Source organism: Cornus florida, unplaced genomic scaffold, assembly GCF_030987335.1.
Source record: "Cornus florida cultivar Cherokee Brave unplaced genomic scaffold, ASM3098733v1 CherokeeBrave_3.0.0_Hap2_Chr10, whole genome shotgun sequence".
Taxonomy (NCBI): Eukaryota; Viridiplantae; Streptophyta; class Magnoliopsida; order Cornales; family Cornaceae; genus Cornus; species Cornus florida.
Window position 1 is genome coordinate 88,517,760 of NW_026775580.1, and position 17,143 is coordinate 88,534,902.

A 17,143-nucleotide genomic window follows, 5' to 3' on the forward strand; every position below is an offset into this window, starting at 1 on the left:
ACCACATAAACGGTAGGGATTCAGTGAATATGTAACCTTTTTAAGGTATAAAGATGTTTTGTAATATATTTGTGGACCACATCAGTAGTTAATAGGATGACATACTCGTCGGTGAAGATGTAAGTTTTGTCATTTTTAAGATATTCAGATGTTTTGCAATATATTTGTGGACCACGTCAGCACTTAATAGGATGACATATTCGTCGGTGAATATGTAAATTTTATCCTTTTTAAAGTATTCAAACATTATTCGATGGCCTAATTGGCATAATGTCTAACTCTCAAAATGGGTGTGCCGGATAAATATATTTTTAAGCTATTCACATCTAATATTTTTTTAATAATATAATCACTTTAACATTGATAACATTATGATGTGATTTGCTCATTATTTTAGAAGATAAAGATCCTTAAAGTTCAAAAATTCCAAGTCATTGTAAACTAAATTTCTCATATGAAGATGTGCCTTTTTATTCAAATTTATGGGTTATAAATTTTATGCCTTTTCAATTATATCAGTCAGAACAAGAAATAGATAAAATAAATCTAAAAAATGTCACATTTGATTAGGTAAGTATTAAACGCACAATTTTTGCCCTCACCCATATGAACTTATTTTTTCTCTTTTTTTGTAAATGGAGAAATTGTACCTTAGGCAGAAGCTATTCGGAAAATGGCATGTTGTTAAGCAAATAAAAACAAATATTAGTACAAGGAACAATTATTATTGTGTAAGTGATGCAAAAAATTAGATATGTGACTATTTTGCCCTTTTGATTAGTAGGAATGGTTAGATTAATGTTTTAAATTGATTGTTAAATTAATTTTAATTTTATAATAATAAGTATTAATAAATATTCAATAAAAGTTTACACCTGGTATAATTAATCTAGTTTATTTAATATGTTATTTATTTATAAAATTCGCTCATAAGTGTGAACACTGAATTTCACATAATTATGGGGCTCACCGCATTAGCTGTGATGGGACCTCACAGATATATTAGACATTGTCACTTTTATAATTTTTCTTAAAGAAACAGTATAATAGTATGTATTAAAGGAGGTGTAAATTGTAAAACTAATTTAGTTTATTTAATATGTTATTTGTGTATAAAATTCACTAAGCTCATTAAATGTTAAATCTTTCCTGTATTAGTATAAATACTAGTCCCGTGAAAGTATAAAGAAGATTGTATAGTTAAAATAATTTTATATCAAAATTTATTTATCTTAAATCACAATATTACACTGTCAAAAATTTACACAATCTTTATCTTGACAAAGTTATAAACTTTAACCGTTTCAAATAATATAATTTTATGATATTTTGAATTGAATTATTAATTTTTTTTTTTTTTAAAGTAAGACCACTTTAATATTAACAATTGATGATATAATTTACCTTTCAAAAAAAAAAAAAAATGATGAAAATTATGGTAGCGTTAATCTAAAATACCCATTTACAGTCTGTTTTTACATCTCTCATCCTACATTTCTCTACTCGTACTCTCTCTCTCTCTACATCTCTGATCACACCGTGATCATCACAGGCTATGCAAGGAACAGAGGCGACGCCGATTAGGCAGAATCTCAGCAGAAAGTAAGCATTCACTAATCACTAATTAAATCTGATTTCAGTCGCATAATTTTACGATTATATTTGCGTATTTATATATCATACTTATACATTTGATTCGAATCTCATTTAATCAAGAACGCACATCGTAGTTTTAATTTTTTCCTAGTGATTGATTACGGCCTCAAAACTGGCTTAATCGACAGGCATGAATATCAAATTCGTGAATTCGATCTAGGTTTTATGTGTGATATGGGTTTTAGGGTTCAGTGAGCTTGACCTGTAATGGTAGTAGTAAACAGAGCTCGTTGAGTAAATGGTGTATTGGAAAGATATAATGTACTAATTGGTCCAATTCAATCAAGTGTTTGCATATTTCTGTACGTTTTTGTGAGGTAGACTTGGAGGCCACGGGTTCGAAACAGGAAACAACCTCGCTCTGGCATAAGCCCGGACTAGCCTTTTTTTTGAGATAGTCTAATGGAAAAAACCCGCACCTTTTCTTAAATTAATAGCTTTTTTTATGCTACCCTTCTCCCATTCATAGTAAGAAAAAGAACCACATGCTTCATAAATTATGGAAGTATATTCTGGATAGTTATGCACCCTAGGAACTGCATATATATATATTTTTAAAAACTGGAACCTTGCTGTTCTAAATGTCTAAACTTCAACAAGAAATGTATTTTCCTACTTGCTATTTTAGATTGAATCACAGCAGTTCTGTAATAGATATGTTACAGATGATATAACTCCTTCTAGTTTGGGTTTGCCACGGGGAGAATTTAATTTTATGCCTAGCTTCTAATTAGTTCTCAGATTAGGAAGAAATAATTTTAATGAGGTAGAGCACCATAGGCACAAGAATATCACAGGCTAAAGGATATTGTATGTTTAGTAATTAAACAAGCTATATGGTCAGACTTGAGATATTTTAATATCTCAGCTCAAACTCAACTCAACGAAGCCTTTTTCCAACTACTTGGGGAGACATCTTGAATATTTTGTTAACCACGAATTGTCACCTTTTGTACTATTTCAGCTTTTCCAATTGCAGAATTAGAAGGATAGGAATCCAACTAGTTTTTGTGATGATACAAGAATCCAAATGTTATAATTTTCACGTATACTTTTTGTTCCTGCTTACATGTTCTAGGAAACAGCATGATCTTGTAGCTGTTTTATATATGCTTCTGTTTGTTCCCAGAGGTGATCTCCATCATATATCAGGGAATTTGAATATGAGAGAACAATGCGTTTGTGGGAGGTAATTAGGTATTGTGGACGCATCATCTATCTGAGCACCTCCACCTATATGTTTGTGTTGCAATCCTGAAAAGGTTCCACGGCTAAATTATGAGCTAGCAGATGGATTTTGACACACTACTGAAAATGAGTGGTCAAATTGACCTTGATGCTACTCTCGGGGATGCACAAGCTTGTTTATTTTCAAATCGCCGCTTTTGGAGGGATTTGTTAGTTTTACACTAAAGGAGGCACAGTTACTTCTCTGTAGTTGGTGGTCTCATATGAATTCTTTTGATGGAGTTGTTCATTTTTTGTATTGAAATCTCTTGCTATAATTACCCTTGAATCTTATACTGACAACGGACGCTACTTGATTCTTTTGCAGTGTTGTATATCTTATGAGCATTTGTTATGTCCAAGTTCTTTCAACATCATTGTGTTTCTGGCTCCATTATGTGATACGACCACTTTAAAAGTGCTGCGTCTCTGTTGGATTTCAAAGTGCCTGTTTTTATTGCATTATGAGACACTGACACCTCTCCTTGTTGCCGAACTTTGAAAATCCATGACGACCTGCTTGTGTGTATAGACATGCTATATTTCCATGCTTACCAGAACCTTTTCTGTCTGGAAGTGTATATATTCATCTGCCACCTCTTTTCTTAATGCGCTGCAATTTAACAGGGAACCTTTCAATCTCATTTGTCGGGTGTCTCCGAGGTATTACGCTATTGATCAATCTCCGGACTCCTCTCTATTTCCAATTACACAAGCATAGTTGCAGACAAATTTCTGCAACCCTCAAACTGCAACAGAGACTTTTTACTGCAACAATGTTGGTTCCATGCTTTCCTGTGAATAGAACACTCTACTGCTCCAAATGCCTCAAACAGAACAAATGGAATCTACGAATGAATGCTGTGGGAAAAATGAGAAATATACTGGGAGAAGAGGTCCAGAGTTACAAGGCTCAAATGAATTGACCAGAATACTATCCTATTTCAGGCAACCCCTATATGGCAATTGCAGAGGAACAAGGCCTAAAGATCTTCAAGTAAATTTGATTGGAGGACACGAGGAAAGGTAGAAGTCCTTGTACATAATCATTGTCAAGACTTATTTGAGTAGTCTCATCTTACTGGTTTATTTGATTCCAGATTGAGTATCAGCGGAGATGGTTAAAGACTTGATCAAGCGAATGACATCAGAGGCAAGTCGAATCTAGAATCAAAATATTCTCCTGATTTTCGTTCTTCTCTTGGTGAATTTCGTCGCTTTCAACGGTGTTGGATTTCATCGCTTTCAACGGTGTTGGATTTGCTTATTTGAGAAATTTCAACATTATAGTGGTGAAATTCACAGTTGAAAAGTGATGAAATTCACTAGTTGTGGAGAACATCAGAGTGATGGAAAGGATTCGGGACTGCAAATCAATGGCTGGAAGTTACAGAGATCAAAGGTGAGTTGGACCTCTGCTGCACTGGAGCCTAACCAGATGCTATGGTTATAGTAACATAATCTTCATAACACGCTTAACTTAGTGCAGTGATAACAAATTTTGGCTCCTTCATTTTCTCAGTTATAGTTGTTTTTTGGTTTGCATAAATGATATGGTGGAACCTATTTTGAAGTGAATGAAGGAAAAATACTTCGGAAATTTTAAGGTTAATGACTAATATTTGAAAACTTATTGGGAGCTTTCTTCGTGGACAGAAAATTCTACATTTTTCCTCTACTATTTTTCAGACCGCCTTTTTGGTTGTGCTTTCTAAATGTAGGAAATTAGAATGTTCTCGTGCTTTCTGCCTACAGCAACATTTATTGCATTTTATCCTCAAGACAGCAATATCATTGCCGTTGGCATGGAGGACTCTTCTATCCAAATATATTTCCAATTAGAAGAGGTTGTCTTCAGTTTAAATTGAAGCCTAATGTTTGTGAGTGAGTTTGCTCATAGATACGACAATTATTCGATTAACATTTTGCATGTTCCATTACAGAGGTCAAAAGCATGCTCAAAAGCCACCAGGAAAGAATAACAGGCCTCGCCTTCTCTAACGTTCTAAATGTACTTGTATCTTCAGGAGCTGATTCTCGGGTAAGATATTGGAGGCAATATGTATATCTATTTTTTTTAATATTTTATTTAGAAAATGCAGTAACTCATATTTAAGAATTTAAAAGAAAAGGAAATACCAAGTGATGGCCAATAGTATGCAGAACTCCACTATCTCTTACTTAGCTTGCGTTTGGCTCTTTACTTTAATTTTCTTCTGTCTCCAAATGGTAGATGTTGATGCCACCTTATCATAGACTGCTAGTGCAGCCCTGGTTGGGATGATTCTTTAAAATCACTTGTAATGGTTGGTTTTTTCCATGTTAGTTTAATCAGGGATATTCCTAGACTTCTGATATTTTTATTGGCAATTTATGTTTCTAAAATAGTGGATTCCACCAAAACCAAGTGCTGCATATTCCTGTGATAGCCAGTCAATATTCGTCGGTTTTGATGATGGAAGTGTCGGTAATCTTACTGCTTGAGCTTCACTTCAAATGAGATGCATAATTAACTCTACTTCTTATCTACCTGCCAATCCAAGGGAGTACTTCCACAATTTCTTTTAGACGATTAAAATAGGAAAGGCTTTTTTGTTTTCTTCTTGCAAGTATCTGACAGAATAATTTGACAGTTCGAGAGTCCATCCACTTGTCATTCAAAACCTAATCAGTTTGCATTGGGTCCTTCTGATGGTGGAGTTTGCGTAGTTGAACCACTAGAATCAGAAGGCAAATGGGGCACCTCTCCTCCACACGAAGACGGTGCTGGGCCTTCCACCGCATTTGAAGCCAGCCAGTTTGGATCTTGCCATCACCCCCAACTTTTCCATGGGAGACTAGGACCTGAGGGTGTAGAATACTCGAAGCGGTCATACTAGAGTTAGTTCAATGGTACAAGGAATGTCAAATCAATTTGAATCCAAGACATGGCGCTAAAAGTTCTCTCATTTGTACTAATATGTAAAAAAATCAGTACAGTGTAGATCTGTAGGAGTCATTTGTGAGAAGGGAATGTGTTTTGAATTCAGTGGAGAGTTCATGAGGAAGTAAAGAATGTGCTTGGCTAATGGCCTTGATTCTTGTTTCTTCTTCTTTTTTTATCCCTTCGGGTTACTCCAGAAGGATATTCTGTTAGTTTGCTGCTTGTTTTATAGTTATAACAATATCAGCTGAAAACAGAATGTGAAAAATAATGGAAAGATCATCTGAATTTCTCATGAAAATTGAATTGCCCAATTTTGTTTCACAAATGACAGAATGAAACAGTATAGTTTTCATGAATTCACTCTGGATTATGCTTATTTTTCCCTCCGTTTTTTTTTTTTTTTTTTTAGGAATAAACTCGTGCACCATTTGTCTTTACTGGACTTAGTTTTCAACTCTCTTTCTTCTAGAAAACTAGTATACAACTCTTAAGGTTTTATTTATTTTTTATTTATTTATAACCTTGGCAAGAAACAACCAAAAGCTCCAATAGCCTTTGCTGATTTGATAACTCTGTCATGCAGTTAATTATTTAAGAGCGGTAAAAATACTATTTAAAAAGAATAAAATTTTAAGCGATAGAAATACTTATTTAAAGTTTTTCATACTAAATTTTAAATTTTATTAAACACCACTACCTTAAGTGTTAAGTTACTACTGGAATTTAATACTTGAACAAAAGATAAACAACTCTTTAAGTATGAATAAACTTTTTTAACAAGTGAATCAGAAAAGGATCAAAAATGTGCCCCACAACTTATTCACCAGGGCTTTATACTAAACAAGAAGTGAACAACCATAAATCCATAAAAATTACCAAGGAAAAAAACATTAAACCCAAACAAGAATTACAAAACCATTCCCAAACCAATGAAAATTACCAAAACAGGAAAAAAAAAAAGAAAAAATAATAAATAAAGAGGAGTATATACGGGAATATATTATTTTCTTTCTTTTTAGATTGCCAAAACAAATAATATTATGAGAATGGATTATTTTATTTCCTTTTTTAAATTATATTTTAACCATATATATGCTCTATATCCGGATTCACGTTCAATTCTTATAATCACAATTCATATAGGTTTTTTTTTTGTTTTTGTGTTTTTTTTTTCTCTCCTCACTTAATTGATGTACATGTATATATATAATAAGTAATATGTGTGTATATATATATATATATATATATATATATATAATAAGTAATATGTGTGTATATATATATATATATATATATATATATATATATATATATAAAACTAATAAATTAGTTTTTTTTTTTTTTGTTTTTGTGTTTTTTTTTCTCTCCTCACTTAATTGATGTACATGTATATATATATATAAATAACTAATAAATTTTTTATTTCTATTTTTTTCTCTCCTCACTTAATCAATGTACATGTGTGTGTAAACAACTACTTTCATGTCATTATATATATATATATATATATATATATATATATATATATCACTTGCTATCAATACATAGTATATATATAGTTAAAATATAATTTAAAAAAGGAAATAAAAATAATCAATTCTTATAATGTTACTCGTTTTGACAAATCCAAAAAGAAAAAAAATAATATGAATTGTGATTATAGGAATTGAACATGAATCCATATATAGCGCTGCGTGTGTATATATATAGTTAAAATATAATTTAAAAAAGGAAATAAAATAATCAATTTTTTTTTTTTTTTTGGCAATCTAAAATGTTATTGATATAAGGGATAAAAGGAGAAAAGAATAAAAGAAGATAAAAAAAAAGTTAAAGGGTAATTTTGTCTTAAAATTTTATATTTTTAATTTCCATACAGGGATGAGAGATCTCATAAAAATGAACGTCTAATTATAAATTATAGCGATGAGCTGAGAAACCAGCTTCCACCGTTCATTTTGTCTACTTATAATAAAATCAAATTAAAATGAGATCCGGAGAATCTAATATAGTTTCAATGTTCATGGTAAAGTTGTGTTACCAACAATTATGATCTTCACCAACGACAAGAGTCGTTGATGGGCTAGGGTTACTGGTGGACAAAAGCCAGAGTGGAAAATTGAGGGAGTGAGCTTGAAGATCCAAAATTTAGTCCGAGAATTTTTTTATTTTCATGACAAAAATGTTAGGGATTAACAATTTAAGGGAAGGGATGGATTCAAGATTGAAACACCGGTAGCAATCTAATTACTCCGTTAACACGACACTTGGTAACAGGAGTTTATATACAGAATTTTTAGCAAATGGGGGCATTATTATAATTTTAAACAGTCCGCACTCGGTGGTCCTCCCTCCTTCATTTTAAAACCAACTTCGTCTCGAAGCCATTGCGCGCGCTCCCTCCCTCCCTCTTCAAATCTCTAGAGAGAGAGATTAGTTGAAGCACCGCCCCTGTCTTCGTCTTCAACAAACTCGACCGCCAAGTCGTTCTCGTTCAATCAAGGTACAAACACATATTCACTTTCGCACTAATTTACACACAAACACACAGATATATATATATATATATATATATATATATATAGATGAAATAGGTATTCAAGAAAAGCTTCAGGAGCTAGATTCCATTTCATCTTGAATATTATATGATATAAAGTGGAAACGACTTCTTTTCGGAGCGTCAATTCGTTCTCGTAATCGATTGTATTATTTAGGCTTTAAGACTTCAATTTGTTCTTCGCTTCATATCTTTCTTTTCTCTCTCTCTCACACACACACACACATAAATATGGTAAGATGATATTGGAAGTTCAAGAAAAGCATAAGGCACTTTAATTCTTCGGATATATGCTCATTCTTTTCTTGGACGGTCCAATACCATACCCTCTATATACATATTTTATTTTAAAGTATATGATAACTAAACAATTCGGACTTAGAAGTCAATTTTTTGATGAGTTTGTTTGGAATTTGGGGATTCTGGTGAGGTGTGTTTGTTTGATCTGTTTGTATGAATCTGTCGGTGTTTCTATATATATATATATATATATATATATTACTTTTTGCAGTTTCGATCATTTTGAAGACAAGGATGTCATCGAGCAAAGAAATTGTGTTTCTTATACTTCAGTCTCTTGATGAAGAGAAATTTAAAGCGACTGTTCATCAGTAAGTGTTAGTTATCTTTTGTTTTATACATTTTTATTTATTTATATTATTTTTTATTTTTACAATCCTTCCTTTTCTGAGAAACCAACCAGATAGTTACACTATATATATATATAGTGTGTGATTTGGTGTGTTTGGTTAATTTGATTTTGTTTAATTATTTAATTAATTTATTTATATGATGGAGGTTGGAGCAAGAGTCGGGACTTTTCTTCAACATCGGATATTTTGAGGAACTGGTGATCAATGGGGCTTGGGATGAGGTGGAGAAATACTTATCTGGATTTACAAACGCTCAGGATAACACTTGTTCCATGAGAATTTTCTTTGAAATCCGAAAGCAGAAGTACCTAGAAGCCTTAGACAGGTAAACTATGCCACAAATTGATGAAATTGGATGCATGCTATACTTGTTTTGTTAGGGTTGCATTTACTAACTCTTTTATAGTTTACTTCAAAGAGGAACTTGTTTTTTATATTCCCCTGTTTTTCTCTTCTTTAATTGTAGGAATGGTACGGCTAAAGCTGTCGATATTCTAAAGAAGGACTTGAAAGTGTTTTCGGCTTTAGACCAAAACGTTTTGAAAGAAATGGCACAGCTTCTGACGTTGGAGAACTTTAGGTACTTGTACTGTACTTAAGTTTTGCTGTATTATTGGGTTCTAAACTTCCTAATGTAAATATATTAACTTGGAGTCTTGCAGAGAAAGGAAGCAACTATCTCTATATGGAGATACCAAGTCTGCTAGGAGATATTTATTTCATGAACTTGAATTGTTGATTCATAGTAATCCCCTGTTACATGACAAGCTAAATTTTCCTAACTTGAACTCTGGACTGGGAACTCTAATGAATCAAAGGTCATTATCTTTGGCTTTGTAGAATTTATTATTTTCTTCTAAATGAAGATTTGTTTTCAGTTGACATTACTCTTTGTTGCGTTGCAGTTTGAATTGGCAGCATCCATTTCATGAGAATCGATCTTCTGTAGCTAATCCTCTAATGGATGTTGTTCCCAAAGCAGGGGTTTTTTCGCCTCTAGGTGCTCATGGTGTAAGTGAACTAGAATGACTTATTCTAATTAACTTTGATTAGAATAAAAAATAAAAAATAAAGTTATTCTAATTAATGGGCTGCGTTCTGGTTTTTAGAAATCTAACTTGGGGTGCTACTTTTTTTTAAATATTTCAGCCTGCACTGGGTCCTCCACCAACATATACTGCAGGACCTCCACCAACATCTCTTAAAGGGCGAATGGATGGTCCATCTTTTATTCCTCACGCTTCATCTTCTGCCAAGCGAATTGGTTTTACTGCATTTTCATCTTCTGCCAAGCCCATTGGTTTTGCTGCATTTAACAGTGGAGGTATCTATAGTATGGTGTTGTCCTTTATGCTTTTACACTAGCTAGTTGGTGAAGCAATTTTTTGATTACTATAGCTTCCCAGCATATCGAACAAATCTAGAAATGGATGAAAATATTAGTGATAAGAAATATTTCATTTGTGGCCAACAAAGTAACAATGATACGTGAACAACATGCTTTCACGCATCATCATATGAATGATGCCAGCCAAATGAATTCTTTGTCTCCGTTCATTTATATTACCGCCATATCACCTACTATGGTTAAAATTTTAAAATCATTTCTAATAACTTCATTCCACATTAATTTTGGTCTCCCTCTCCGTCTCTTACCTTCTATGGAAATTAAACTTCTTGTTCTCACCGGAGCATCTATAGGTCTCCGGTGTGTGTGCCCAAACCATCTAAGCCTACGCTCTCTTATTTTATCGTTAATGGGTGCCACACCTAGTTTTTCTCTTACACTTTCATTTGTAACTATCTTCTCATTTCCACTACATGAAGACCTTGTTCTTGTCTCTTTTTTAAAGCCCAACACTCCGCTCCATAAACCATAGTTGGTGTAATATATGTCCTATAGAATTTTCCTTTTAACCGATGTGTTTTTCTTTTATTAAATAATATGCTACTAGCTTGTCTCCATTTTGTCCACCTTGATCCAATTCTAGTAGTTTATGATAAACTATTCTTTATCATTATTCTTTTTCCTAATTGACGAGTGCTTTCCTGTAGCTGATGCGTTCTACCCTCATATTTGTCTTAATGTAGCAGCTATCTTAGAGCGCCCTGGGATTCCTCCTACAAACAACTCAGCTGTGGTCAATCAATCAACAGATTCTAAACATGTATTGGTGAGACAGAGGCCTTCTGAGATTCCGGATGAAGTACTACATAACCGATCCTCTGTATTTTCCATGGATTTGGTAGCACTCTAAGCTCCATTACTAGAATTTTGAACTCCGTGTCCAAAATTTAGAGCTTTAATTTTTAATTTTATTTAAAAACTTTTCCATGACTTTGAGATGTGTATGATGCTTATACCTTGAAGTTCTAATTTGTGTGATTCATGGAAATAGTAAAAATTGGAGATCCTTTTCAAGGATCAGGACTTGATTCTTTTTCATAAAAGAAGTATACGGATTGAAAATTAGCATTTCTTTGCAATTAATCCATCCTATAAAGCAATTTAATTTGGAACTTGTAGTCATAGAATGCCATTATCATTGAACAAAGTGCTAAAAGGGGTTGGTTGATGTATTTTTCTTAGTTCAGAAAACATTTGAAAGGTTTTTGCTTCTCTTAGTTTCGTCTTTAGGGATTTGGATCACATTCCCAGTTCAGTCTCAGCATTTGAATTTTAGAATTTGAAGCCCTGAGAGTTTTTTACTAGATAAAGACAATATGAATGTTAGCTGGTACAGAATTGACTGAGCAGGTTCTCAGAAGACATCGATTTCCTGTCTATATTAGATGTTTCTGTAAAAGGTGGCCCACAATTTAAGCTTTTTTAGTTGTAGAAGTTAATTTAGGGAGGAAATGAAACTGCACAAGGAAACTAACCTGATATAATTACTATATTAAGTAAACATTGAATGCACTAAATTAAGTTGAGAAAGGAGAAAGAAGGCATTGGCACGATGAATTGAGCTTCTTTTTTCTCTCTTTGTTAGATTTTATCTGATGTCAGGTTGAATGTACCTAAAAAATTCTCCTTCTAAGAGGTCTGATCTAATATATGCCATAATGAACCCTATTTATATTGGGTCTCCATTCGTATTTCTGACATGAGAGACAATTGATATGTTTAGGATTTGAGTGTGCAAAACTGCATATTTGTGCACATGCATGTTTACTTCTTTTTTTTCTTCTAAATTATCTACTTTATGATAAATCCATTTTGAATTCTACCATATTTACTTGGAACAAACTTGGGCAAATGTTTGATCAAGCATTTTAGATCCAACTGCTCCAAGAGCATTGGTGGTTGCATTGGTGAGAGTCACCGTCTCCATCAGAAGAGCATTTTATTTATTAACCTGTGTTTTAATGTTGTCAATATAATTATGCTTTTATGCTTAGGATTTATGTAATTTTGTTTTATCCGTGCAAGTTATGCTTAGATGTCAGATGTCGATTTAAACACACGTGCATTTAGTGATGAACTTTTTCCTTTTGAGTTCCTGTAGAATGGCATAAATCAAAGGTTGGCAGATGAAAAATCCAGAATTGCTGATGAGTTGGTAGACAAATCTAGGATGTGGAAACCGACAGAAATCAGTGAACCATCACAATGCCGTTCCCTAAGACTCCCAGACAATTTAATAGCAGCGAGGGTGCGATACTCTGTTTAAACTTCTTAGAAACTGTCGATTTTTTTTTTTAATCTGTTTAGAATTTTCTTTAATCCTTAACATTATCCTTCCTTATATAAATTACAGATGCAATGCTGCCTCTTTTTAATATTTAATTTTCATGCTTCCTTTTCATCTCTCTCTCTGTCTCACACACACACACACACCAAGTGATGCCCTCAGCAAAAGAACTCATTTTTTTATTCAGAAAGGTAGGGTAAAAAACATCATTTGAAATGAGTTGAAAAATAAAGACACTCGCATGTACAATAATATGAAGATATAATTTTTGTTGGTTCATCAATAATTTATTTTTCTCTTCACCATCATTATTTTAATTCATCACAAAAGATGACTTTCCTTCTCCAGGTTTTTTGAGATAGGACGATTTAATCAGTTGAGACACATTATACACACGCATGTTTACACACACATGCACATGGACATGCATGGTGATGTGTTTCTTTAGACTTGACGTCTTGACCAATGCCATTACTGCCTCTACTGATGTGCAAATAAGATCAGTGGCACGTCTTCAGCTGAATGATTTATATACCAGGGGTTAGGCTTAACTACGTCGAGTGAAAGTTGCTTTGCTGAACCAGAAAATTCAGAACTTATAATATATTTTTATTTGAGTTTTTCAAGTTTGAGATGTTCTAAAAGTTAAGAATCTATGATTTTTTTTCAGATTTTTTTCCCCCATTGAACTCAAGTTAGCCCTCTTATTGTGATTGGTATTCAAAATTTTATGGTTCAGTCTCTTTTTCAACATTTCAGGTTTCCAGATTGTTGTACACAAATTCAGGAGCCATATTGGCTTTAACAGCCAATGCTACGCACAAGCTCTGGAAATGGCCGAGGAATAATGAAAACTCAACCGGCAAGGTACATGTTCACCTGTGGTAGAAAGTTGAACATTTTCACTCTGTTCCATTAATGTACAAAGTATTGCTGCCTATACGCAACTTGCCTCTTATAGGCGACTGCTAGAATTGTACCACAACTATGGCAACCTTCAAGTGGAATGTTGGTGACCAATGATGTCAGTAATACAAACCCTGAAGATGCTGTTCCATGCCTTGCACTTTCAAAGAATGGCGCTTATGTTATGTCGGCTTCAGGTGGGATTGTCTCCTTATATCCTTTGATGACATTCGAGGTACGTAAATGGCCTTTACAACACTTCTCCATCTTTGCTCATGTACAGTTTACTTGGTTAATTTATTATCGCTAACTACAGAAAAAGTATGACAGGGTAACTTCATGATTTATAATTTAACCTAGCTCTATGCATAATTAACTTTTTTTAGATACACTTGACCCTTAGGGTCTATTCTTTGTTTGGAGATCGAATTCATCGTCATCGTCATCGTCATCCTTGCTTTAATCCCATAGTTTGGGGATCAAATTCTATGATCTTAACTGCTTGGGATGTAAAAGTTCTATAAATTAAATCTTGGAATCATGACAGAAGCTACAAATTTTGGCTCCTTCATTTTCCCAGTTATAGTTGTTTCTTGGTTTGCATAAGTTATATGGTCAAAACTATTTTGCAGTAAATCAAGAAAAAAATACTGTGGAAATTTTAAGGTTAATGACTAATATTTGAGAACTTATTGGGAGCTTTCGTTGTGGATTGAAAATTTATAGATTTTGCCTCAACTATTTTTCATACTTTCTTCTTTTTGGTGGTTGTGCTTTCTAAATGCAGACAATTACAACATTCATGCCCCCTCCACCTGCAGCAACATTTCTTGCATTTTATCCTCAGGATAACGATATCATTGCCGTAGGCATGGAAGACTCTTCTATCCAAATATATTATTACCTGTTTGATAAGGTTATCCTCAGTTTAAATTGAAGCCTAATTTTGAGTAAGTTTGTTGATAGATATGACGATTAACATTTTGCATGTTCCATTACACAGGTCAATTGGAAGCTCGAAGGCCATCGGGAAAGAATAACAGGGCTTGCCTTCTCTAATGTTCTAAATGTGCTTGTATCTTCAGGAGCTGATTCACGGGTAGCCTTCTCTTTTATGTTAGAAAATGCAGTAACTTATATTCATGAATTCAAAAGAACAGAAAATACCAAGTGATAGCATATAGTCTGAACTGTGAAGAACTCCAGTATCTCCTCGCGGTTGATGTTGATGCCACCTTATTACAGATTGCAAGTTGTTTGGGATGATTTTTTAAAATTAGCTTCATTAGTAAAATAAATACACATGTTGATTCCTTCTGGCTTCACCTGTATTTGAGTTATTTTACTCCCTATAACAAACCAAATATTGATTAAGTTGGCAAAATGTTGAATGTTGGATTATACAGATAATGATTCCAGTTTGTTTGTACAGCTGTGTGTTTGGAGCACGGATGGATGGCAGAAACGAAGGAGTAAGTGCTTGCAGATTCCGGTTGGGCAAGCCACAGTTCCTCTTACAGATACCTGCATACAATTTCACCAAGATCAGACACGCTTACTTGTAGTGCATGCAACTCAGATAGCCATATATGAAGCACCTATGTTGGAACAACTTAATCAGGTGTGGCATAAAAATTTAATTTTTTTCCTGCTAGATTTATTCAGATTAAGCATCCTCACAACCCAAGTGTCATATTATGCATCGGTTTTTACTTGTATTCCTGAAATTCTATCACTTGGAAATTCGTGTGGGATATTTGATGAGTCCAAGTATCTATTCCAAGCAAGCATGTGCAGACATCAGTGGGTAAATTATTTTGAAAAAAATTATAAGTGTCACTTATAATGGTTGGTTTTTATCATGTTGTTAGTTTAATCAGGGATATTCCTGGACTTCTGATATTTTTATTGGCAATTTATGTTTCTAAAAAAGTGGATTCCACCAAAAGCAAATGCTCCTCGGATCACACATGCTACATATTCCTGTGATAGCCAGTCTATATACGTCGGTTTTGATGATGGAAGTGTCGGTATCCTTACTGCATCAGCTTCATTACAACTGAGATGCCTAATTAACTCCACTTCTTATCTACCTGCCAATCCAAGGTGAGTACTCCCACAATTTCTTTTAAAAGATTAGAAAAAGAAAATGTATTTTTGTTTTACCTTTCTTCTTGTTGCAAGTATCTGACAGAATAATTTGACAGCTCGAGAGTTCATCCACTAGTCATTGCGGCACATCCATCAGAACCTAATCAGTTTGCATTAGGTCTTTCTGACGGCGGAGTTTGTGTACTCCAACCAATAGAATCAGAAGGCAAATGGGGCACCTCTCCTCCTCACGAAAATTTTGGTGGGCCTAGTAGCACCACCTCTGAAGTCGACAGTTTGAATCAACCCTAACAATGAAGTTCCTTGTGCAGGCTTGCTAGCTTTTTTTGTCTAAAAAACCAAGTTTATATATATATATGTCTTTTGATATGGTTTTGTATCTTGCCATCAACCCTAACTTTTTCAAGGGAGTCTGGCACTTAGGTTTATAGGATACTCAAAGCCATCATACTATAGTTAGTTCAAGGGGCGTCAAATCAATTTGAATCCAAGATACATAGTGTAAATCTGTAGAAGGCCTTTGCTTTTTTGTCCTTGGGAGGCATTTTGTGAAGGGAATATGTTTTGGATTCATTGTAGTTCACAAGGCATTTTTGTTCTTTTGATATAGTTTTGCATTTTGTGTTGGGAATGTGTATAATTCTTATTTCTTGTTCTTTTTAACTCCTCCATACTCAAGAAGACTATTCTGTTAGTTAGCTGCTTGTTTAATACTAGATTTTTATTTTTTGGTCTTGTCTTGTCGATAAGAAACTTGTAATTTGTTCCCTCACCTTTCACATTGGGAGGTAAAGGAGATACCATTAGGCCACAATCTTTGATGATTGTTATTTAGTAGTTTTAAGTTAACAATCTTAGTTGAAAAATGATGTCAGGAGGATTAAACTTTATTTTCACTCCAATATTAATTTATTGATCCGAATGTGCCACTTCAAAATTTGTCTTATAGGCAAGGCCGTGTTGCCAGAGTGGTTGAATTGTTTGAAAATCCGTGTTCGAGCCTTGCATCCTCTCCCTCCTCTCTTACTAGTAACCCTAACGTTCTCAAGTCCTATAATTTGTTTTTTGATCTATGCTTTCACCTCTCGTGTACAATAAGTTTGAAATTAATCAGAAAATTTTGGCAAATATGTTGAAGATTCAGTAAGAAGAGTCATAACAATACATTTGGTCCTTGTGGTTGTGGAGTACTTAAAGCTTCTCATTTGTCAATAATTTATTGAAAATACAATAAAAACCTGTTGTCTGGTTAACAAATTAGTCTTGTTTGCTAGTGTTTTCTTCTGTTTGTCAAGGAAAAAAAAATTTATTTGCGATGATTTGATATATGTTATGAATTTAAAAGTGGGCTTTGGGCTTTTGTTTGGGCTGGATGGACTCTTGGTTAGTTTTATTTGCATTTGCGCGGAGT

The 17,143-nt window shown here is 33.7% G+C and overlaps 1 protein-coding gene and 1 long non-coding RNA gene across 7 annotated transcripts; both read left to right on the plus strand.

Moving 5' to 3' along the window:
• Positions 1-1,391: 1,391 nt before the first annotated feature.
• LOC132279870 (uncharacterized) lies at positions 1,392-6,005 on the plus strand. 6 transcript variants are annotated; one of them, XR_009471417.1, is made up of 5 exons: positions 1,392-1,602; positions 3,212-3,909; positions 3,984-4,285; positions 4,827-4,924; positions 5,272-6,005. It is a non-coding gene; the product is annotated as an uncharacterized LOC132279870 (long non-coding RNA). The 6 variants fall into 6 exon arrangements; XR_009471416.1 differs by having other exon boundaries at positions 3,984-4,730; positions 4,827-6,005; XR_009471413.1 differs by having other exon boundaries at positions 4,827-6,005.
• A 2,895-nt stretch (positions 6,006-8,900) lies between these two features.
• Positions 8,901-16,405, plus strand: LOC132278091 (protein TOPLESS-like). Its single transcript, XM_059779916.1, has 15 exons — positions 8,901-8,977; positions 9,159-9,344; positions 9,486-9,599; positions 9,682-9,837; positions 9,925-10,030; positions 10,169-10,343; positions 11,075-11,265; positions 12,529-12,675; positions 13,474-13,581; positions 13,676-13,855; positions 14,408-14,536; positions 14,624-14,749; positions 15,053-15,241; positions 15,554-15,726; positions 15,828-16,405. Exons 1-15 carry the CDS (start codon positions 8,901-8,903, stop codon positions 16,021-16,023), a joined length of 2,253 nt encoding a protein of 750 aa, XP_059635899.1. The 3' UTR covers positions 16,024-16,405.
• Positions 16,406-17,143: the final 738 nt, after the last annotated feature.

Excerpts from the sequence above, each read along its gene's own strand:
- LOC132278091 (XM_059779916.1), top strand. The coding sequence starts at position 8,901 with ATGTCATCGAGCAAAGAAATTGTGTTTCTTATACTTCAGTCTCTTGAT. Across the intron at positions 8,978-9,158 it reads TTTAAAGCGACTGTTCATCA|ATGGAGGTTGGAGCAAGAGT; the intron begins GTAAGTGTTAGT and ends TTTATTTATATG. Across the intron at positions 12,676-13,473 it reads ACAATTTAATAGCAGCGAGG|GTTTCCAGATTGTTGTACAC; the intron begins GTGCGATACTCT and ends TCAACATTTCAG.